This window comes from Nerophis ophidion, linkage group LG14 (assembly GCF_033978795.1).
Source record: "Nerophis ophidion isolate RoL-2023_Sa linkage group LG14, RoL_Noph_v1.0, whole genome shotgun sequence".
Classification (NCBI taxonomy): domain Eukaryota; kingdom Metazoa; phylum Chordata; class Actinopteri; order Syngnathiformes; family Syngnathidae; genus Nerophis; species Nerophis ophidion.
The window spans coordinates 1,682,286-1,707,966 of record NC_084624.1 but is presented as its reverse complement, the minus strand read 5'-3'; the positions used below and the strand labels follow the sequence as shown (position 1 = coordinate 1,707,966).

The window sequence follows — 25,681 nt, the reverse complement described above, 5'->3', positions numbered from 1 at the left end:
GACATCATACGCAAATACGGTGTTAGCTTTCACTGTTATGCTGATGACACCCAACTCTACATGCCCCTAAAGCTGACCAACACGCCGGATTGTAGTCAGCTGGAGGCGTGTCTTAATGAAATTAAACAATGGATGTCCGCTAACTTTTTGCAACTCAACGCCCAAAAAACGGAAATGCTGATTATCGGTCCTGCTAGACACCGAACTCTATTTAATAATACAACTGTAACATTTGACAACCAAACAATTAAACAAGGCGACACGGTAAAGAATCTGGGTATTATCTTCGACCCAACTCTCTCCTTTGAGGCACACATTAAAAGCGTTACTAAAACGGCCTTCTTTCATCTCCGTAATATCGCTAAAATTCGCTCCATTCTGTCCACTAAAGACGCTGAGATTATTATCCATGCGTTTGTTACGTCTCGCCTCGACTACTGTAACGTATTATTTTCGGGTCTCCCCATGTCTAGCATTAAAAGATTACAGTTGGTACAAAATGCGGCTGCTAGACTTTTGACAAGAACAAGAAAGTTTGATCACATTACGCCTGTACTGGCTTACCAGCACTGGCTTCCTGTGCACTTAAGATGTGACTTTAAGGTTTTACTACTTATGTATAAAATACTACACGGTCTACCTCCATCCTATCTTGCCGATCGTATTGTACCATATGTCCCGGCAAGAAATCTGCGTTCAAAGGACTCCGGCTTATTAGTGATCCCCAAAGCCCAAAAAAAGTCTGCGGGCTGTAGAGCTTTTTCATTTCGGGCTCCAGTACTCTGGAATGCCCTCCCGGTAACAGTTCGAGATGCCACCTCAGTAGAAGCATTTAAGTCTCACCTTAAAACTCATTTGTATACTCTAGCCTTTAAATAGACTCCCTTTTTAGACCAGTTGATCTGCCGTTTCTTTTCTTTTTCTTCTATGTCCCACTCTCCTTTGTGGAGGGAGTCCGGTCCGATCCGGTGGCCATGTACTGCTCGCCTGTGTATCGGCTGGGGACATCTCTGCGCTGCTGATCCGCCTCCGCTTGGGATGGTTTCCTACTGGCTCCGCTGTGAACGGGACTCTCGCTGCTGTGTTGGATCCGCTTTGGACTGGACTCTCGCGACTGTGTTGGATCCATTATGGATTGATCTTTCACAGTATCATGTTCTCATATGTTCTCATAGTCATCAGTATCACAGTATCATGTTCTCATAGTCATCATTGTCACCGATGTCCCACTGGGTGTGAGTTTTCCTTGCCCTTATGTGGGCCTACCGAGGATGTCGTAGTGGTTTGTGCAGCCCTTTGAGACACTAGTGATTTAGGGCTATATAAGTAAACATTGATTGATTGATTGAATAAGTCGCATCAATGGTAAGAAGTATTTTATTTATTATTGGCTAGCGTTGGAATAAAAATATTATAAAAAATAATAAGATTTATTGTACTCTTAAAATGTTGGTCTTACTTTAAAAAACGCATGCATTTAGGTATATTCAGTGTTAAAAAATATGATATGGCTCCCACGGAAATACAGTTTAAAATATTTGGCTTTCATGGCTCGCTCAGCCAAAAAGGTTCCCGACCCCTGTTGTTTTTGGACTCTCGAGCCTATCTGGATCTCTAGACTGCTTCATGTAGTGTAAACCAGGGGCGCTCACACTTTTTCTGCAGGCGAGCTACTTTTCAATTGACCAAGTCGAGGAGATCTACCTCATTCCTATTTTTAATTTATATTTATTTATTTATGAAAGAGACATTTTTGTTAACAAGTTAATGGTGTTTAATGATAATACAAGCATGTTTAACACACATAGATTCCTTTCTTTCATGAAGACAAGAATATAAGTTGGTGTATTTGATTCTGATGACTTGCATTGATTGGAATTAGACAGTGGTGCTGATAACGTCCGCATTTTCAAATGGAGGAAAAAAAAAAGTCCTCCTTTCTGTCCAATACCACATGAAAGTGGTTGGATTTGGCATCTCATTTGTCCAACTTGCATACTCGTTTTTAAACACTTTGTTATGAGAGTAGCATATGTGTGTGTGGCCCTTTAATGTCTGGCAGCAGGTGAGTGACGTCAGTGAGTGTGCGGGTGGGCAAGCAAGTGAGAAAGCGGTCGCTGAGGGCGGGGGAGAAATACATTGGCATCAAACTCCGTAGCTTGCTAGCTTTCTGAGACTCTTATTTTGTTAGCACAGGCAGGATGAAACAGGTCTTTTATGGTGAAGACAGGAAGTGTGCAGTCGGTCTTTAGAGTTTTGACAGTAGGTACGGAGTCTCTAGAAATAAAATGTGTTTCTCTGCGTCCGCCCTGTTAGTGATTTTTTTCTTAAATATGAGCTCGCAGCAGCCAGCGTCATCTCACAAGATCCTCGGGTGCCGAGAATGTCAAACAACTGACGAAAATGAAGTCTTGGTATGATTGATGATTGCTCATTTTTATGTCTATTTTTTAATGCCTGGCTTGAGATCGACTGACACACCCTCCGATATCGACCAGTCGATCGCGATCGACGTAATGCCCACCCCTGGTGTAAAGTGTGTGCGGGCTCAGAGAGCTGAGTTCATTGGCCTGTTCGGGCTCACCGTTTTCAGCCACGGTTCCATTTCCCAGGAGTACGGAGCCCACAGTGCTGACTGTTCCCTCTCTGGTGAGAGCCATGTTTGCATTTGGGACGGTGAAAGAACATTGAATGGATGTGCCCATCACCGCATATCTGAGGTCGTCTACTTCCTAAGAGGGGTAGAATATTCACACATTGTAGTGGTGTTTTCCAAAAAAAAAACAAAAAAAACTACGGATTAAGAAATATTTTGAGAGGAGTGCTTTTTTTTCCCAAGTGTCCCTGATTGAGACATGACTTGTCCTCACCGCAGTGCTTGGGGAAGTAGTCCCGTCGCTGTTGTTTCTGTCCAGTGTGAGGAAGAAGAAATTGTCTGAATCGCTGATGTTTATTCCACACAAATAAAGTGTGCTTATGCCCTAAGGAGAAAGGAAGCAAGAGATCATTAATGGTAATTGAAGTGAAGTGAAGTGAAGTGAATTATATTTATATAGCGCTTTTCTCTAGTGACTCAAAGCGCTTTACACAGTGAAACAGTATAAATACATATATATATACACATACATACACACACATATATATATATATATATATATATATATATATATATATATACATACACTCACACAGACATACATATTTATGTTTTATTACATGCAAACCTTTAGATGATCAGGCCCTTAATTCCTACATAGGGCTTCTAATACTGGCTGGTGTGACATGAGACTGCTTCTAGTCTGTGGAATAAATGTTTTCAGCCACCATGCCCCTTGAAATGTTCTGTACCACATGCGCCGTGCTCAGATTTAACAAATAGACAAACTTACTATATTTGTATTGGTGGAAGATTGTCTTCAAAATCAAGTGTTGAGTCCACAATGTTTAAAACATTGTGGACTAATCATGTATTTACGAATATAACAGACTACTAAGAGATTCTAAATAGATTTAGATTCTAAAGAGTTTAGTTGCACCATAAGTTGACTCTAACGGAATTATTGGTCCAGCCATACTGTGAAAGTGTAAAATATGAACAGTGTGGAGAGGTCATCGCAGTAATATAATTGAACTCATGGCATTTAATTATGCTAGTAAATTTGATGAAGACTCAATTGCCGTCTTTGTACACATTCCTTTTCTGCTTTGATTCCTTCAGCTATTGACCGCTTGCCTTCAAACTCGCAATGATAGCTGCTCTCGTACCGAGAACCGGAATCTTTACAAGAGTGAAGCAGATCTGTCTAGCGAGGTCTCGTACAGAGGACAAGAATCCCTACAAGAATGAAGTAGATCTGTCTAGCGAGGTCTCGTATCGAGAACAAGAAACTCTACAAGAATGACTAACATCCGTCTAGCCAGGTTTTAAAAAGTAGCCGAGTCTGCCTCACCACAGATGAATTCTCGGTGAGTCCCATGCCGATGTATCCTCCGTTTCCGTCGAGTTCCACGGACAGGTTGAAGTCAGGCCCCGCGCCCGGCATTTGGAGAGCCACGGACGTAAACAGACAAGCGGGGTCCGATTGAGGATCACACTCGTCCGGAGACTCCACGCATATTTTTGTCATGCCACAGCCTTCCCGGTTGATGTCTAGAGTCTCCATAGTGATGGTACCGTCGGCTCTGGTGAGATTCACCCGGCCAAAGTTCATGACGATGTTAAAGTCATTGACCATACCTGGAGAATGAAAGCACAGGTTAGACTGTTTATACGACAAGCCTTTTTTTTTTTTTCAATGACACTTGTCTTCATGAGGTAAACTACCAGGTTGACTTTGGGGACAAGGGGAGGGGTAGACCCTGGACTTGTAGCAAATCAATCACTGGATACATGTAGGCAACCAAGCGTTTTTCAATTATACCCATTTGAACTAACACACGTGTTTAGGATGTGGGAGAAAGCTGGGGTACCCGCAGAAAACCAAGGTAGGGAAAGGAAGAACTCGCAAACCCCGCACAGAGATGGGGAATGTAGATTCCAAGAAGATCTGATTAATCAGCTCTCTAGAATGCCATCCATCATCTTCCGCTTATCCGAGGTCGGGTCGCGGGGGCAACAGCCTAAGCAGGGAAACACAGACTTCCCTCTCCCCAGCCACTTCGTCTAGCTCTTCCTGGGGGATCCCGAGGCGTTCCCAGGCCAGCCGGGAGACATAGTCTTCCCAACGTGTCCTGGGTCTTCCCCGTGGCCTCTTACCGGTTGGACGTGCCCTAAACACCTCCCTAGGGAGGCGTTCGGGTGGCATCCTGACCAGATGCCCGAACCACCTCATCTGGCTCCTCTCGATGTGAAGGAGCAGCGGCTTTACTTTGAGTTCCTCCCGGATGGCAGAGCTTCTCACCCTATCTCTAAGGGAGAGCCCCGCCACACGGCGGAGGAAAATCATTTCGGCCGCTTGCACCTTTCGGTCATGACCATAGGTGAGGATGGGAACGTAGATCGACCGGTAAATTGAGAGCTTTGCCTTCCGGCTCAGCTCCTTCTTCACCACAACGGATCGATACAACGTCCACATTACTGAAGACGCCGCACCGATCCGCCTGTCGATCTCACGATCCACTCTTCCCTCACTCGTGAACAAGACTCCTAGGTACTTGAACTCCTCCACTTGGGGCAGGGTCTCCTCCCCAACTCTAGAATGCTAAATCTAAAATAAAGTATGTGTCTTTTTAGAGTTGGTTGCCTATCTGGTCTAATCTTTTTCTTCATTTCCTTTTGCCTTGTGTGTATCTATCCATCTACGGCAGAGGTTTTCGACTCGTTTTCATTGAGGGCCACAAAACAGGTATGAGGGCCGCTTGTGACAGTGAGTAATAATCCATCCATCCATTTTCTACCGCTTATTCCCTTACGGGGTCGCGGGGGGCGCTGGCGCCTATCTCAGCTACAATCGGGCAGAAGGCGGCGTACACCCTGGACAAGTCGCCACCTCATCGCAGGGCCAACACAGATAGACAGACAACATTCACACTCACATTCACACACTAGGGCCAATTTAGTGTTGCCAATCAACCTATCCCCAGGTGCATGTCTTTGGAAGTGGGAGGAAGCCGGAGTACCCGGAGGGAACCCACGCATTCACGGGGAGAACATGCAAACTCCACACAGAAAGATCCTGAGGCTGGATTTGAACCCAGGACTGCAGGACTTTCGTATTGTGAGGCAGACGCACTAACCCCTCTGCCACCGTGAAGCCAATAAATACATTAGTAGTCACCTCATATTATTATTACACATTGGCATATCTTATCACCTTTTTAGATGGATGGATAGTATGAATGAATGAATGAATGTTTATTTATATAGCCCCAAATCACAAATGTCTCAAAGGACTGCACAAATCATTACGACTACAACATCCTCGGAAGAACCCACAAAAGGGCAAGGAAAACTCACACCCAGTGGGCAGGGAGAATTCACATCCAGTGGGACGCCAGTGACAATGCTGACTATGAGAAACCTTGGAGAGGACCTCAGATGTGGGCAACCCCCCCCCCCCCCCCCCTCTAGGGGACCGAAAGCAATGGATGTCGAGCGGGTCTAACATGATACTGTGAAAGTTCAATCCATAGTGGCTCCAAGACAGCAGTGAGAGTCCCGTCCACAGGAAACCATCTCAAGCGGATCAGCAGCGTAGAGATGTCCCCAACCGTACTTTATTGATTCCTTCAGGAGAGTTCCTTCAGGAAAATTAAAATTCCAGCAGCAGTGTACAGAGTTGAGATCAATTTGAATTAAAGTAAAAAGCAAATAATGGGGGTTTAAATGGAAGCAAAATAGAGAAATATTACAATAAGAATAAAAAATAAAAAGCAACAATGGGAATAACAATATAACAGTAAAATAAGAATATAACAAGACAAAGTAGGCAGTAGTGACCATGTTATGAAAACGTATTGCACTGTTATTGTTTTGCATCCCCTGTCATCCTAGTACCCACCGCCCCCCGTCCCAGAGAGGAGTTGTACAGTCTAATGGCGTGTGGGACAAAGGAGTTTTTGAGTCTATTAGTCCTGCACTTGGGATGAAGCAGTCTAGAACTGAACAGGCTCCTCTGGCTACTGATAACACTATGCAGAGGTTGACTGGCATCCTCCAGGATGCTCACTAGTTTGTCCACAGTCCTCTTCTCTGCCACCGTCACCAGTGAGTCCAGTTTTCGCCTGATCAGTTTCTCAAGTCTGGAGCTGTCCTTCTTAGACATACTGCCCCCCCCAGCACACTACCATGTAGAACAGAACACTGGCAACCACCGACTGGTAGTACATCCACAGGATTTTTCTACAAATGTTGAAGGAGTGCAGTCTCCTGAGGAAGTACAGCCTGCTCTGTCCTTTCTTGTACTGGTGGTCCGTGTTAACAGTCCAGTCCAGCTTATTGTCCACCCAAACCCCGAGGTACTTGAACGAGTCTGTACCTCAACTCCCTCGATCACAATAGGTTGTGACCGTGGACTCGACCTCCCAAAGTCAATGACCAGCTCCTTGGTTTTATTGTGTATTATATGTAAAAAAAAAAAAATGCGTTGACTGGCAGCTCAGTCGCCAGGATTTTATCGTAGGATGTGTTTTTTTAAAAGCATATCACTTTAAGCGGAAAAATAGTACCACCGTTTGTTTTTCTTTAGAGAAGGGGTAGGGAACCTATGGCTCTAGAACCAGATGTGGCTCTTTTGATGACTTCATCTGGCTCTCAGATAAATCTTAGCTGACATTGCTTAAGACGGGGCTGTCCAAAGTGCGGCCCGCGGGTCTTTTTTTTTTAACGGCCCCGGCACATTTTAAGAATACAATAAAAAAAAAAAATTAAAAACAGAAAAAGTGATAAAAGAGCAAACGGGTGAAATGTAACAAGAAATTGTTGCAATGTTTACTCTTGTAACAAAAAGCTGCCATGCAGGCTGTTTCTTTCTTTAAAAAATAATAATGAATCAAAAGCAATGTCATTATGAATTATTGACCTATTTAAGGCTTCAATTACGTCACATTAAATATTCCACTTTGAGATATTTTTGGGGGAAAATGTTGCATATTTTGTGTTTTACCATATAAAAAACTGAGCTGTTTTTTTTAAAAGTCGGGCCTAAAACAAACAAAACATAAACAACAATAAAACTTAACATTGACGGATATATCTGATATATCTTATTGTGCTTAAAGTAAACGGTAAATAAAATGTATCATTTATTTTTTAACACTTTAATAAGTAAGACACTTTTGGATCCCCAATTATTTTAGTGTGATTTGTTTTCAAGTGTCATTGCTCAAAAAATAATAATGAATCAAAATCCCAAAAAAAAGGCTCCAATTATTAAATAATCTCAAATATTCCACCTAAAAAAGTTATTGGGTGAAAATATTGCATATTTTGTGTTTTTTCCTTTTCTTTTTCTAATGTTGATCTAGAGATTTAAAACTTGCTTAATAATAAAAATGATAATACTGGCACATTTTTAATATTTTTTTTTTACCAAACCCTTTGGGGTCCCCGGGATCATAACTGAGTGGAGGCCTAAATGTATATTTTTTATACATATATTGTATTGGTTTTTAAAATAAAAATTATGAAAATGGCCCCCGCTTGCTCTGATTTTTCAGTGCGCGTCCTTCAGTGGAAAAAGTTTGGACACCCCGATAATTATGAATAATTCCGTTAGTAATCACAGTGCTAAAAAATACCGTTCAAAATATAAAACATTCTCATGCATTTTATCCATCCATCTGTTTTCTACCAGACTTTGATTTATTATTGGTTTACTTCAGAATAAGAATGTTATTAAAAAGAATAGGAGATTTATTATACTCTAAACATGTTGGTCTTACTCAAAAATGCACACATTTAGTTGTATTCAGTGTTAAAAAATATTATATGGCTCTCACGGAAATACTTTTTTAAATATTTGGCTTTCATGGCTCTCTCGGGCAAAAAGGTTCCCGACCCCTGCTTAACAGGAACATTTTGGCTACAGGGAGGCCAGTTTTTTTTTTTACCGTAGAATCTATAGTTGTTGTTTTTACAGCATCTTACGGTAAATAGAACAACAGTAGCGCTGTTTTTTTTTAACCGTAAAATTCATCAAAATCATTTTTGGGGAAATCATAAAATCGATGGTTGTTGTGTTTGAATACAAAAACAGTACAGGTTTTTTGGGGGGGGTTTTAAAACGGTAAAGTCCTTGCAACTCAGGGGCCACTTTTAAATTGTGCAATTTAATTGATAACTTGCTTTGACAGAAGTCAATCAGATTTTTATTTTAACAAAAAAAGTTTGTCATTTTTAAACAATTAAACAAGGCGACACGGTAAAGAATCTGGGTATTATCTTCGACCCAACTCTCTCCTTTGAGGCACACATTAAAAGCGTTACTAAAACGGCCATCTTTCATCTCAGCAATATCGCTAAAATTCGCTCCATTCTGTCCACTAAAGACGCTGAGATCATTATCCATGCGTTTGTTACGTCTCGCCTCGACTACTGTAACGTATTATTTTCGGGTCTCCCCATGTCTAGCATTAAAAGATTACAGTTGGTACAAAATGCGGCTGCTAGACTTTTGACAAGAACAAGAAAGTTTGATCACATTACACCTGTACTGGCTCACCTGCACTGGCTTCCTGTGCACTTAAGATGTGACTTTAAGGTTTTACTACTTACGTATAAAATACTACACGGTCTAGCTCCATCCTATCTTGCCGATTGTATTGTACCATATGTCCTGGCAAGAAATCTGCGTTCAAAGGACTCCGGCTTATTAGTGATCCCCAAAGCCCAAAAAAAGTCTGCGGGCTGTAGAGCTTTTTCATTTCGGGCTCCAGTACTCTGGAATGCCCTCCCGGTAACAGTTCGAGATGCCACCTCAGTAGAAGCATTTAAGTCTCACCTTAAAACTCATTTGTATACTCTAGCCTTTAAATAGACTCCCTTTTTAGACCAGTTGATCTGCCGTTTCTTTTCTTTTTCTTCTATGTCCCACTCTCCTTTGTGGAGGGAGTCCGGTCCGATCCGGTGGCCATATACTGCTTGCCTGTGTATCGGCTGGGGACATCTCTGCGCTGCTGATCAGCCTCCGCTTGGGATGGTTTCCTACTGGCTCCGCTGTGAACGGGACTCTCGCTGCTGTGTTGGATCCGCTTTGGACTGGACTCTCGCGACTGTGTTGGATCCATTATGGATTGATCTTTCACAGTATCATGTTCTCATATGTTCTCATAGTCATCAGTATCATCAGTATCACAGTATCATGTTCTCATAGTCATCATTGTCACCGACGTCCCACTGGGTGTGAGTTTTCCTTGCCCTTATGTGGGCCTACCGAGGATGTCGTAGTGGTTTGTGCAGCCCTTTGAGACACTAGTGATTTAGGGCTATATAAGTAAACATTGATTGATTGATTGATATATGTTTTACATTTATAGGAAACACGAAACTAACGGTTATTTATTTTCAAATACTAACTTCTAACCTAAATTCATTCAAATGTAATTACCATTAGATTGTTAACATGAACAATATGATTATTACAGATTCAGACATGAATCAAGCGGATATTTTAGCATTTATTTAAATGGAAAACATGTTTTATTGTATAAGTGAAGTGAAGTGAATTATATTTATATAGCGCTTTTTTTCTAGTGACTCAAAACGCTTTACATATTGAAACCCAATATCTAATTTTTACATTTAAACCAGTGTGGGTGGCACTGGGAGCAGATGGGTAAAGTGTCTTGCCCAAGGACACTACGGCAGTGACTAGGATGGCTGAAGCGGGGATCGAACCTGCAACCCTCAAGTTGCTGGCACGGCCGCTCTACCAACCGAGCTATACCCCCCCACCGTATAACATATTTGCTACATCGAGAGATAATATTGAATACAAAAATATGCAATTCCATGCAGTAAATCTAGTTTTTCTGTCAAAATGGAAATAACGAATGTATATTATTGAGAAAACTACCTGTACTTTATTGACACATTTTATTTCCAGGCTTTCAACATAAAATGATATGGCGGCCCGGTTGTGGTGTTTAGTTTGACACCTGTGATTTATAGCAAGAAACCAACACACACACATACTGGTTATCATTTGGAATGGGGACCAAGTTTTTGTTCATCACTTGTGGGGACCACCTGTTCTACAGGTTGTGGAGGCATTAAAAAAAAATGTAGGCGTCCAGTTAGCTCATACACGTCTTAAAATCTCTGGATTGATGAAGTAATGTGCTGAACAGTCTTACTGGGGACCCCGGGGAAAAAAAGTTAATAGGGTTCATGGGGACCAAATTTGAATAATTTTGCATAATTTACACAAATTTGTACGTGACTAATGAGGACCATTTAAAAAAAAAAGTTCAAATTAAATATGACATGATCTTCAGAATACAGCACTGCAGCTGTACTCTTATAGGAAGTTTCACCACTTCAATCAGGGGTGTCCAAAGTGCGGCCCTCAATTCATTTTTTAACGGCCCCACGGCACATTTTAAAAATACTATGGAAAAAAATGTAAAAATAAAAAGTGGTATAAAAGAGCAATGTAACAAGAACATTTTGCAATGTTTAATAACACGCAGCTGCCATGCAGGCTGTTTCTTTCTTTAAAAAATAATAAGTGAATCAAAATCAATGTCATTATGAATTATTGATTAATTCAAGGCTCCAATTAAATATTCCACTTCGAGATATTTTTTGTGGGCAAATGTTGGATTTTTTTTTTTTTTGCCATATAAAAAACTGAGCCGTTTTTTTTCAAAAAAGGGCCTGAAACGAAAAAACAAAAAACATAAACTACAAAAAAACTTATAATTGACGAATAGATCTGAAGTTGATCTCGAGACCATTATGTTAAAAGTAAACAGTAAAAAAAAAAATTATGATTTATTTTTTAACACTTTAATGAGTAGGAGCCCTTTGGATCAGTGTGTTTGGTTTTTAAGTGTCATTGCACAGAAAATAATAGTGAATTAAAATCAATGGTCTTATGAGTTGTTGACCACATCTGAGGTCCTCTCCAAGGTTTCTCATAGTCAGCATTGTCACTGGCGTCCCACTGGATGTGAATTCTCCCTGCCCACTGGGTGTGAGTTTTCCTTGCCCTTTTGTGGGTTCTTCCGAGGATGTTGTAGTCGTAATGATTTGTGCAGTCCTTTGAGACATTTGTGATTTGGGGCTATATAAATAAACATTGATTGATTGATTGATTTTTATGGCTCCAATTATTATATAATCTCAAATATTCTTCTTAAAAATGTTGTTGGGTGAAAATATTGCATACTTTGTGTTTTTTCATTAAAAAAACATGGGTTTTCTTTGACAAAAATAGCGTACAACTTAAATCTTTAAAAACGTCATATTGACAGATAGACCTAATGTTGATCTAGAGATTTAAAACTTGAATAATAATAAAAAATAATACTACTGAATAATGACACATTTTTAACATTTTATTTTTTACCAAAACCCTTTGGGGTCCCCGGGATCAAACCTGAGTGGAGGCCTAATTGTATATTTGCTATACATATTTTGGCTTGTTTTTGAAAATAAATGTCCCCCGCTTGCTTTGATTTTTCAGTGTTCGACCCTCAGTGGAAAAAGTTTGGACACCCCTGACTTAAATAGCTACCAGCCCGATGAGGGGGCCAATGTGCAAATGTCTCACACTCAAACTGAACCAGTGAACATGTTATATGGGCCAAAGCTTAAAAATCCCTTAGGGCATCTTCAGAATGGATCTGACTATCATTTAAAAAGGTTTCCCTTTAGGGGACCTGTTTTTTTTTTGGTCCCCATATCGTCCGAAGTCCCTTAAAGGTGACTGTGTAAACAGAGCGATGTCCCCATTAAGTCAGAACACTCACACACACACACACACACAGCCCGAGGGCAAGGGAACACCTACTTGAATTGGTGCCTGTTCCATTTCCCAGGAGGACAACGGCGGTGGTTCCGTCCATCATCTCTCCCTTGTTGGTGGTGTTGACGTTTGGAATGACGAAGTTACATTCGATCAGTGAGTCAGTTACGCTACCCCGAATCTCTGTCACGTTCTAGGGAAGGAAGGTGAGGATGATCACGTTAACTTCCACCTATCATACTCTTGTAGAACGCTTCAAAGGATCAATGATAACAATCCACAAACATTGAGTCTTCATTGTGGGTTGTTTGTTTTTATCAGCCAGGGATTGTTTTTTAAGATGTTTGAGGTACTGCTGTTGCTTTTTTTGTATACATCTTTATTTGGCATGTGAGAAAGTCATTGCTTATTTCTGCTCTGAGGCTCCTGGGTTATGTGTCCGCATTACTGTCCTAACTGTCCCTTCCAACGTTTGTCGGACGTTGACGTGCAACTCTCTGCAGAAACACCGGGGGCAGTGTTTTCTGGTGAGTCAACTGGTTTGCAACCGTGGATTGATTGATTGATTGATTAAAAATGTTTTTTGTAAATTGCACAGTACAGTACATATTCCGTACAATTGACCACTAAATGGTAACACCCGAATAAGTTTTTCAACTTGTTTAAGTCGGGGTCCATGTTAATCAATTCATGGTCCAGTTCGATATTTACACCATTGACTAGTACTACTCACCTGCTTTTTTTGATTGATTGATTGAAACTTTTATTAGTAGATTGCACAGTTCAGTACGTATTCCATAAAATTGACCACTAAATGGTAACACCCGAATACGTTTTTCAACTTGTTTAAGTCAATTCATGGTAATAATTGAAGAATTTATTCAAGGTATCAAGCTAAATTGTCGACGATGACCATTCCATGAATTGATTAACGTGGACCCCGACTTAAACAAGTTGAAAAACTTATTCGGGTGTTACCATTTAGTGGTCAATTGTACGGAATATGTACTGTGCTGTGCAATCTACTAATAAAAGTTTCAATCAATCAATCAAAAAAAGCAGGTGAGTAGTATTAGTCAATGGTGTAAATATCGAACTGGACCATGAATTGATTAACATGGACCCCGACTTAAACAAGTTGAAAAACGTATTCGGGTGTTACCATTTAGTGGTCAATTTTACGGAATACGTACTGAACTGTGCAATCTACTAATAAAAGTTTCAATCAATCAATCAAAAAAAGCAGGTGAGTAGTACTAGTCAATGGTGTGAATATCGAACTGGACCATGAATTGATTAACATGGACCCCAACTTAAACAAGTTGAAAAACTTATTCGGGTGTTACCATTTAGTGGTCAATTGTACGGAATATGTACTAAACTGTGCAATCTACTAATAAAAGTTTCAATCAATCAATCAAAAAAAGCAGGTGAGTAGTACTAGTCAATGGTGTGAATATCGAACTGGACCATGAATTGATTAACATGGACCCCAACTTAAACAAGTTGAAAAACTTATTGGGGTGTTACCATTTAGTGGTCAATTGTACGGATCATGTACTGTACTGTGCAATCTACTAATAAAAGTTTCAATCAATCAATCAACCAAAAAGGCAATTATATTAGAGTGTTTGTTGGGATAGAACTAACCAATGTGTTAAAACAGGGGTGTCAAACTCATTTTAGAACGGGGGGCCACAGGGAGGAAAATCTACACCCAAGTGGGCCGGACCGGTAAAATCCCGGCACGATAACTTAAAAACTTCAGATTGTTTTCTTTGTTTAAAAATTAGAACAACCACATTTCTGAAAATGTACAAATTCTAATGTTGTTAGGGATGTTTTTTTTTACACTTACATGTTGCGGTTAATAGTATTCTATCTGTATCCATCCATCCATTTCCTACTGCTTGTCCCTTTTGGGGTCGCGGCGGGTGCTGGAGCCTATCACAGCTGCATTCAGGCGGAAGGCGGTGTACACCCTGGACAAGTCGCCACTTCATCGCAGGCCCAACACAGATAGACGGACAACATTCACACACTAGGGCTAATTATAGTGTGGCCAATCAACCTATCCCCAGGTGCATGTTTTTAGAGGTGGGAGGAAGCCGGAGTACCCGGAAGGAACCCACGCAGTCACAGGGAGAACATGCAAACTCCACACTCAGGACCTTCGTATTGTGAGGCTTATTCACTAACCCCTGTTCCACCGTTCTGGATATTCTATCTTTATTTGTGGTTATTTAGATTTTCTGAACAAATTACGTGATAATGTTCATCAGTCCACTCATTGGTGTTCATTTTCAACCTATCAAGGTTAAAAAAATATAATCAAAATCAAATTTCAGGATGGTATTTATGTAGTATTTTTATTTATTTACATATGTATAGCATAATCTACAACAGTGGTTCTTAACCTGGGTTCGATCGAACCCTAGGGGTTCGGTGAGTCGGTCTCAGGGCGGACAAAACACACCCGACTCATCGTCTCAATAAAAACTTCTACTTTTTGGCGTATTACAGATACGGCAACAGCAGAAGTCAGACTGATTTGCAGGTGTGTAATTTGTTGTGAGTTTATGCACTGTGTTAGTTTTGTTCTTTGGACAAGGTGATGTTCATGCACGGTTCATTTTGTGCACCAGTAAAAAAAAACATGGTAACACTTTAGTATAGGGAACATTTTCACCATTAATTATTGTTGCTTATTAACATGCAAATTAGTAACATAACCCTAACCAAATAACTCCAAATTAAGTCATATGTTCCCCTAGTGTCCAAAAACCTCTAAATTAAATCTATGTTCTCCTTATTAAAGTGTTACCAAAAACACATAACTTTATCTTGAATTAAAAAAAAACATTTTTATTTTTCACTAAGAAGGGTTCGGTGAATGCGCATATGAAACTAATGGGGTTAGAGAAGTTAAGTCCCTACCTTTAGTCAAAAGTGATTTATGACCCCCCATAAAACAATGATTTATGACCCCTCAAGGTCAAAGGTCAATGATTTATGACCCCTCAAGTTCAAAGGTTAATGATTTATGACCCCTCAAGTTCAAAGGTCAAAGTCAAAGGTCAAAGTCAAAGGTCAGGTTCAAATGTCAAGGTCAAGTGGGTGTGGCTTACCCGGAAGAGGGTGGAGTTAAGACCTGCGGTGGGAGTGGTTAAACCAGGAAGAGGGTGGAGTTTTAAACAGAAAGAGGGCAGAGTTAAGACCTGCGGTGGGAGTGGTTAAACCAGGAAGAGGGTGGAGTTAAGACCTGACAGGGAACAGAGGAGGGTTCAGTTTTTTTAAGAAAGCAATGTCATCTGAGCAGCATGTGACCATATATTTGATAGTTTAAATGTTTACGATCGTTTGAAACAACTTCCAGATTTCGATGTATTGATGGCTGGGAATGTTACGTGTGGAGATGTGGACACGCACGCACTTCACACACACACACACACACACACACACACACACACACACACACACACACACACACACACACACACACACACACACACACACACACACACACACACACACACACACACACACACACACATTCGTACGCACTGTTATTACCATGTTATTAGACATTGTCTTAGTCATTATTTGGAGCTTTATACGTTAGCGTAAAGACTTTGTTCGATTCGGTCATGATTAGTGAAACGCCTGTTTCGATTGATAAAAATAATAAAACTTACATTGACGCTCCGCAAAAAAGTCGAGTGTTTCTAAATCGTATTCAGTTTTCAGCTAAAAGAAAGAAGAGACGGAAGCCCTTTCTCGATATTTTCATCGTTATCTACCGTGGATTGGGAAGTTTTTGGTGGACACGCACACACGCACACACACGCACACACACACACACTTCACACACACACGCACGCACGCACGCACGCACGCACGCACGCACACACACACACACACACACACACACACACACACACACACACACACACACACACACACACACACACATTCGTACGCACTGAAACAACTTCCGTACCTCACGAAAACATATTTAAACAGATGGAAAAAACTATCGCAGAACACAGTGTCACGTAGCAACTGGTCTTTACGGTCGTTTGAATCAACAGGTCAGTTTGGGGGACAAAAGGAGGGTTCAGTTTTTACTGACTTCCCATCTGACAGTTTAAATGTTTATGACCGTTTGAATCAACAGGACACGCACGCACACACACACACACGCACGCACACACACACACACACACACACATACACACACACACACACACACACACACACACACACACACACACACACCATAGACAAAGAACACACAGGGGTCTCTCCTCTGCCCCCACCTCCGCTGCCGTGAATCCAAGAGCAAGATACCCTTCGCCATATTTTCTTTTAGGTTGACTTTTTGGTTGATTAGACCCGTCATATTTTTGTTTCTCCGCAGACCTTTGAGGTGCGAGTTGCAAATGTATCCATTTTGTGTAATTGTGGTTCGCACATTAGCCTGCTACCCATCCGCGCGAAAGTTTGTTCCTCTTAGCCCTGCCTGCAAAAGTTACTGTTGCTATGTCTGTCAAACTTTCGCTCCTGCCGAGAAATTTAAAGCCTACAGGAAAAATAAGTAATTTACATTTATTTATACGGCGGATTTCACAGACAGAATCACAAAGTGATTTACAGTGTGTATAGAAAATGAAAGCATAGTAAAAAAAAAATCAAAAATAAAAAATTTCCTCCCTTTCCTCGAGCCCCCACCTGTCATGTCTCTATTCCCCACACTTTGAGAAATGCTGAATTAGGTCAACATTTTTCGACCCGTATGTACAGTCACCGTGTGCTCGGAGAAGAGGTAGGATTAAATATAAGTTTTACTTCTTAATATTCCTTTTCAGATTTGTTGAAAGGTGCAAATGGAACCATGTGATGTTACTTGACATAAACATGTCTGTAACAAATACATCAAAACCATAGCCGCGTGTGTAATGACTAACATTTACATAACATTTTGTAGATGGCATTGCATGTCTTGACTTGTTCTATTCTGTCTTTTGAACGTACAAGTCAATGTCTTGTTTTTAGTGTGAGGTTTAACTGTTGTGTTTATTTTGTGTCATTGTGAAGTTTTTTGTACCTGAAAATCAGATATCCCGGCCCCCCCAGACACATTTTTTTCCTCTATATCTGCTCCCCAGGTCAAAATAATTGCCGAGTGTGACCGTGTGTGACCGTGTGTGACCGTGTGTGACCGTGTGTCTTGGCTACCACTCTTTACCGCATCTCTCCATGAACCCCGAAAAAACATCCGACCAGGAGCGTTGGGCTGCAGTGCATTGTGGGTAGGCGAGTCTTGTACATGATCATGCTCTGTCGGTTCATTTGCAAAATAAACCAGAGAGCACAACTCAGCTTTGATACAAAATGAAAGTAAAAATAAGACTGAGAAGATCAAAATAATTGTCAAAGCAGCATCAAAGTTGTTGAAAGAACTATCTTGGTACCGGGTGCAAGCCGTACTACGGAGAGTAGACGTGACGGAGTCATGTCACCACATTCCAACACCCTGTTAATGGTCCGGTGGAATGCCAGAAGTTTGATAGCAACCGAACATGAATTAAAGGGATATATTAAAAATATGAAAACTAAACCACGTATAATTTGTATTCAAGAAACAGGGCTGAAGCCAAAATTAAACTTTATAATAAAAGGATATATAACGATTCGTAAAGATCGGAATGAAGGGTAAAGAGGATGATGTGCCACATTTATCAAAGAAGATGTAGTCACGGGTAAAGAAACAGCAGAACCTTTAGCAAAAACATTTGTTAAAGTGCACAGTAATGATAATTTGAGAAATGTGGAAAAACAAAAGAGAGAAAAAACAATGAGTTTAAATATTGGGGAAATGATGGAAGACAACGTTAATAGCTTTACCAACACTATGGATATGACATTTTCTTTGAATGAAATGGTTCGAATTTTGAAAAAGGTTAAAAATACGTCACCGGGGAAAGACCTAGCGGGTTATCAAATGATCAAAAACTTAGGTGGCATCGTCAAAGAAGTGGTCTTGAAATGATATGACAGGATATATGAAGAAGGAGAATGACCGGCAGAGGGGAAAATTAGCGGTAACAATTCCAATATGCAAGTCAGGGTAAGACCCAGAAGAGGCAGGAAATTATAAATTTGGGGAAAAGTAATGGAAAAAAAAAAAGATTAATGAAAGACTAGTATATTATTTAGAGTCAAAAGAAATAATCAAAAAACTAACAAAGTGGTAAATAATGTTCAAGACTGGGGAACGGCTTGAGGTTTAAGATTCTCTGTTGGAAAGACAAAAGTCATACATTTTACAAAGACAAAAGTACAAAACAAGCTCCAAATAAAAACTCTAAGGTGAAAATATAGAAGAGGTACAAGTATTTAAATATTTAGGAATATGGTTTGATAAAAATATGAACTAGTCAACCCACATCAGCAAAATAGATTTGATTAGATTAGATTAGATAGTACTTTATTTATTCCTTCAGGAGTGTTCCTTCCGGAAAATAAAAAAATAGGGGAAAAAGTAAAAAGGTGTTAAATATAATGAGGTCTTTGAGGGGTAATGATTGGGGGGCTGATAGGTTAACGTTGAAAACAATACATGTATATATTTATAACTTTAATTCCATCTGTTATTGATTACGGATGCATTATTTACCAATCTGCTTCAAAAACATGACTTGGGAAAATAGACCGGATCCAGTCACAGGCTTTAAGGTTATGTTGTGGAGCTACTACATCAACCCTAGTGCCAGTATTACAAGTAAAAATGAACGAAAAACCTTTGGACAAGAGGAGAGATCAACTCTCAGCAGTTTATCGGGCAACTTTAAAAGGATCCAAGCAAGGATATCCGACTTGTCCAGTGTTACCAATCTGCCAAGAAAAAGAGAAAACAAAAAAAGAATAGTTTTGGGTGGATTATAGGAGACATATGTAATAAAGTTAAAATTGACAATATTAAAGTTAGTCCTACAGTACCAATGCCTGCAATACCACCGTGGATGTTTGATAACCCAAAAGAAAACATGCAATTACTAAAGAATAGAAATTTAAATAGTTACCGGATAGAAAAATGGATTGAGATATGATATATACGGATGCATCAAAAACTATATAAAAAAAATAAAGGTAAGAGTTGTAGCAGTTATCCCACAAGGAAACATAGTATTAAATAAAATAATCAGTGATAAACTATCTGTTTTTACGGGGGAATTGGTAGCAATTTATATGGCAGTTAACTGGATAGAGGAAAACAAAGCAAGGAAAGTAGTTGTGTGCTCGCAGTCCAACAGTGCATTGATGAGCATAAAAAACATAGCATCAGAAACAAGACAAGATTTAGTTTATGAAATAGTTCAGGTAATCTATAGAATAAATAAAGCGGGAGGTGTGGTAACATTTCTTTGGGTTCCTTGGAAGATATTGTAGGATGGAATTCACAACCCATAGGATATAAAGCATTATACACGTATTTTAAAAACATTGGGTTAAATAAAAGAATATAGAGTAGGGATCCATCTTGATCCACACTCCATTTCAACCAGAAGGTTGCTTGGCGGAAACAACCGCCCACCTCCGGAATCAGTCCCCGCCCATTCCCCTTAGGCGCGAAATTCATTTGAGCGAAAGACATTAGAGTGAGAGGAGCTCTTTAAAGCTCCTGAGAATCTTAAAAAGCTTACAGAAAACGAGAAAAACTTACAGCGGGTGCCTGTCGGACATTCACCGTCGTTTTCGATGATTTCCCCTCGGAGCAAGGATTCGATGTCTGGAGTCTTTGGCGCAATCAAGCCTTCTCCTCTGCCTGGAACGGCCGTTGACGGACCCGCCAGCTTTAAGGGAGACGAGCGAGCCGGAGATGTAAGTAAATATATGTATATATGTATTGTATACCGCATGTTTTTTTTCTTGTAAAATGAGAATCATTTGACTCACCAGACTGCGATTGTGTTAAAACGATCGCGTTAGGATCTTACGGCAAATCCTCTATAAAACAAAATAATGAATACACACAATATTAAATAATTCGAAGGTTTAAACACACCTCGATAATCATCTTCCAACTTTGTAAGACCGTTTAAGCAAAGTTCATCGTCTTTCACTTCGTCGTCATCGGCTGGTAAAAAAAAAGTATTACAACGTCGTACAAGTGCAATGCTTTTAACGTTTAAATGCTTAAATGGAGTTAAACCAATGTCTAATAACATGGTAAAGCAGAGGTAATGGTGTGTGTGTGTGTGTGTGTGTGTGTGTGTGCGTGTGTGTGTATGTGTGTGTGTGTGTGCGTGCGTGCGTGTGTGCGTGCGTGCGTGCGTGTCCTGTTGTTTCAGACGATCGTAAACATTTAAACTGTCAGATGGGCGGCCAGTTGCTATTCATACGACATTCTCAAGCTCTCATAAAAACTGAACCCTCCTTTTGTCCCCCAAACTGACCTGTTGATTCAAACGACCGTAAAGACCAGTTGCTACGTGACACTGTGTTCTGCGATAGTTTTTTCCATCTGTTTAAATATGTTTTCGTGAGGTATGGAAGTTGTTTCAGTGCGTACGAATGTGTGTGTGTGTGTGTGTGTGTGTGTGTGTGTGTGTGCGTGTGTGTGCGTGTGTGTGCGTGTGTGTGTGTGTGTGTGAAGTGTGTGTGTGTGTGTGTGCGTGTGTGTGCGTGTGTGTGCGTGTCCACCAAAAACTTCCCAATCCACGATAGATAACGATGAAAATATCGAGAAAGGGCTTCCGTCTCTTCTTTCTTTTAGCTGAAATAAGCAGATATCACCCATTTCGTATCTGAATACAAATCCAAAAGATCCCTCCATCCCTAACCCTTCCAAATCCCATTTCTCACGCAAAGACTCGGTCGGCGGCATCTGAATACGATTTAGAAACACTCGACTTTTTTTGCGGAGCGTCAATGTAAGTTTTATTATTTTTATAAATCGAAACAGGCGTTCCACTAATCATGACCGAATCGAACAAAGTCTTTACGCTAACGTATAAAGCTCCAAATAATGACTAAGCCTTACACCGCCCTTTTGTACCCCTCGTGTGTGTGTGTGTGTGTGTGTGTGTGTGTGTGTGTGTGTGTGTGTGTGGTGTGTGTGTGTGTGTGTGTGTGTGAAGTGCGTGCGTGTCCACATCTCCACACGTAACATTCCCAGCCATCAATACATCGAAATCTGGAAGTTGTTTCAAACGATCGTAAACATTTAAACTATCAAATATATGGTCACATGCTGCTCAGATGACATTGCTTTCTTAAAAAAACTGAACCCTCCTCTGTTCCCTGTCAGGTCTTAACTCCACCCTCTTCCTGGTTTAACCACTCCCACCGCAGGTCTTAACTCTGCCCTCTTTCTGTTTAAAACTCCACCCTCTTCCTGGTTTAACCACTCCCACCGCAGGTCTTAACTCCACCCTCTTCCGGGTAAGCCACACCCACTTGACCTTGACATTTGAACCTGACCTTTGACTTTGACCTTTGACTTTGACCTTTAACCTTGACCCCCTCATAAATCATTAACCTTTGAACTTGACCCCTCATAAATCATTGACCTTTGACCTTGAGGGTCATAAATCATTGTTTTATGGGGGGTCATAAATCACTTTTGACTAAAGGTAGGGACTTAACTTCTCTCAGGACTACTCAGGACCTTCGTATTGTGAGGCTTATTCACTAACCCCTGTTCCACCGTTCTGGATATTCTATCTTTATTTGTGGTTATTTAGATTTTCTGAACAAATTACGTGATAATGTTCATCAGTCCACTCATTGGTGTTCATTTTCAACCTATCAAGGTTAAAAAAATATAATCAAAATCAAATTTCAGGAAGGTATTTATGTAGTATTTTTATTTATTTACATATGTATAGCATAATCTACAACAGTGGTTCTTAACCTGGGTTCGATCGAACCCTAGGGGTTCGGTGAGTCGGTCTCAGGGAGGTCAAAACACACCCGACTCATCGTCTCAATAAAAACTTCTCCTTATCGGCGTATTACAGATACGGCAACAGCAGAAGTCAGACTGATTTGCAGGTGTGTAATTTGTTGTGAGTTCATGCACTGTGTTGGTTTTGTTCTTTGAACAAGGTGATGTTCATGCACGGTTCATTTTGTGCACCAGTAAAAAAAACATGGTAACACTTTAGTATAGGGAACATTTTCACCATTAATTATTGTTGCTTATTAACATGCAAATTAGTAACATAACACTAACCAAATAACTCCAAATTAAGTCATTGTTACTTAGAATATGTTCCCCTAGTGTCCAAAAACCTCTAAATTAAATCTATGTTCTCCTTATTAAAGTGTTACCAAAAACACATAACTTTATCTTGAATTAAAAAAAAACATTTTTATTTTTCACTAAGAAGGGTTCGGTGAATGCGCATATGAAACTAATGGGGTTCGGTACCTCCAACAAGGTTAAGAACCACTGATCTACAAAGATACAAATAATTGCTATTGTGACATCTGGTGGACACATTTAGAACAGCGGTTTGTTTCATTCAAAATATTTCGGCTCATTTTTATACGTCGCAAACGGAAAACCTGTTCGTACGATTGACAACCCTGTTTTAAAACAAAGCGAAGAGGGGCTCCACTTCATCTGAACACGCAAGAAAATGAGTTTAGTGTTGACCTTTTCCCCAAAGAACAACATAAGGTGAACTGCGGCAGTTCTCGGAAGGCTTTCTTTTTCACTTGCCAAGTATTGCTTCAGTTTGCACAAGAAACAGGTTTGGAGAGGTGATAATGACTCATTATGCTAATTGGTCCCATGCGCTGAGCCCCGACGAATATTACGTGCATGGAAGGAGCGCTTTTTGTGCGTCCATTTTAAAAGATATTTTTACTTAGCAGGCATCGATAATTTCGAAGTGTCACTACAAAAAAAAGGGGGCATTTTAAAATGCATGCCGGAGTCAAGTTGAAGCCTCACCCTCTCATTCGGCGTGAGAGTTCCATTTCCGTTGTCACGGTCTCGTGTGACGAAGAAGAACGTGCTGTTATTGCCGTTCCCACACACAAAAAGCTGGGAGATGTCCTGTGAAGAGATGAAGAGAGAGTCCATCAGAAGTCCGGAAGAATGTGTCGCTTTCATACGTCCATAGAGCAACCTTGTCCTCGTTCTACCGACAACATGGCTTATGCTTGAGGGACATCAAAGTTAAAGTACCAATGATTGTCACACACACACTAGCTGTGGCGAAATTTTTCTCTGCATTTGACCCGTCACCCTTGATCACCCCCGGTGAGGTGAGGGGAGCAGTGAGCAGCAGCGTTTGCCACGCCCGGGAATCATTACTGGTGATGTAACCCCCAAATTCCAACCCTCGATGCTGAGTGCCAAGCAGGGAAGTAATGGGTCGCATATAGTCTTTGGTCTGACTCGGCCGGGGTTTGAACTCACGACCTACTGATCTGTTCCCTTGTGGATCATTAAAGTTTGTCTAAGTCTAAGTCTGAGGGCGGACCGTCTCACCTCAGATGAATCATTGGTGAGTCCCAAGGCGATGTTTCCGGCGGAGACTCCTCTGAGGCCGACGAACAGGTCGAAGCTGTCGGACTCCATTGAGGTGGGGTTCAAAGACACAAACAGACATGATGGATCGTTTTCAGGCACACAGCCATCTGGTGTCCTCAGGCACAGGACGGATTCTCCGCAGCCCGTACTGTTTACAGAGACCTGGGGGGAAAGGACCGCTCTGTGAATGGACGGCTGGTGACACCATTAAGTTAAACGACCCCCGATCACGTTTGACTGATCCGTGTCATGTGTAACCCTGGTTACGAACTAGAGGAAGCCATGAATTGATTAACGTGGACCCCGACTTAAACAAGTTGAAAAACGTATTCGGGTGTTACCATTTAGTGGCCAATTGTACGGAATATGTACTGTACTGTGCAATCTACTAATAAAAGTATCAATCAATCAATCAAAAAACGCAGGTGAGTAGTACTAGTCAATGGTGTAAATATTGAACTTGACCATGAATTGATTAACGTGGACCCCGACTTAAACAAGTTGAAAACATGTATCCAGGTGTTACCATTTAGTGGTCAATTTTAAGGAATACGTACTGAACTGTGCAATCTACTAATAAAAGTTTCAATCAATCAATCAAAAAAAGCAGGTGAGTAGTACTAGTCAATGGTGTAAATATCGAACTGGACCATGAATTGATTAACATGGACCCTGACTTAAACAAGTTGAAAAACGTATTCGGGTGTTACCATTTAGTCGTCAATTGTACGGAATATGTACTAAACTGCGCAATCTACTAATAAAAGTTTAAATCAATCAATCAAAAAAGCATGTGAGTAGTACTAGTCAATGGTGTAAATATCGAACTGGACCATGAATTGATTAAACAAGTTGAAAAACTTATTGGGGTGTTACCATTTAGTGGTCAATTGTACGGAATATGTACTGAACTGTGCAATGTACTAATAAAAGTTTCAATCAATCAATCAAAAAAAGCAGGTAAGTAGTACTGGTCAATGGTGTAAATATGGAACTGGACCATGAATTAATTAACATGTACCCTGACTTAAACAAGTTGAAAAACGTATTCGGGTGTTACCATTTAGTGGTCAATTGTGCGGAATATGTACTGAACTGTGCAATGTACTAATAAAAGTTTCAATCAATCAATCAAAAAAAGCAGGTGAGTAGTACTAGTCAATGGTGTAAATATCGAACTGAACCATGAATTGATTAAACAAGTTGAAAAACTTATTCGGGTGTTACCATTTAGTGGTCAATTGTGCGGAATATGTACTGAACTGTGCAATCTACTAATAAAAGTTTCAATCAATCAATCAAAAAAAGCAGGTGAGTAGTACTGGTCAATGGTGTAAATATGGAACTGGACCATGAATTAATTAACATGGACCCTGACTTAAACAAGTTGAAAAACTTATTCGGGTGTTACCATTTAGTGGTCAACTGTGCGGAATATGTACTGTACTGTGCAATCTACTAATAAACGTTTAAATCAATCAATCAAAAAAGCAGGTGAGTAGTACTAGTCAATGGTGTAAATATCGAACTGCACCATGAATTGATTAACATGGACCCCGACTTAAACAAGTTGAAAAACTTATTCGGGTGTTACCATTTAGTGGTCAATTGTACGGAATATGTACTGAACTGTGCAATCTACTAATAAAAGTTTCAATCAATCAATCAAAAAAAGCAGGTGAGTAGTACTGGTCAATGGTGTAAATATGGAACTGGACCA

At 40.4% G+C, this 25,681-nt stretch overlaps 1 protein-coding gene across 5 annotated transcripts in view; it reads right to left on the bottom strand.

Moving 5' to 3' along the window:
- LOC133567923 (uncharacterized) overlaps positions 1-25,681 on the bottom strand; it is a 40,786-nt gene that overhangs the window by 11,498 nt on the left and 3,607 nt on the right. For all 5 annotated transcript variants that reach the window (XR_009809481.1, XM_061919540.1, XM_061919541.1 and 2 more), the window contains 6 exons: positions 23,920-24,123; positions 23,377-23,481; positions 12,456-12,603; positions 3,951-4,237; positions 2,871-2,981; positions 2,585-2,732 (listed from right to left, as the gene is read on the bottom strand). Coding sequence is in view for 4 of the 5 variants with exons in the window: in XM_061919540.1 (XP_061775524.1) it covers positions 2,585-2,732; positions 2,871-2,981; positions 3,951-4,237; positions 12,456-12,603; positions 23,377-23,481; positions 23,920-24,123 (1,003 nt within the window). In the remaining variant the exon portion in view is untranslated. The remainder of the gene's footprint in view (positions 1-2,584; positions 2,733-2,870; positions 2,982-3,950; positions 4,238-12,455; positions 12,604-23,376; positions 23,482-23,919; positions 24,124-25,681) is intronic.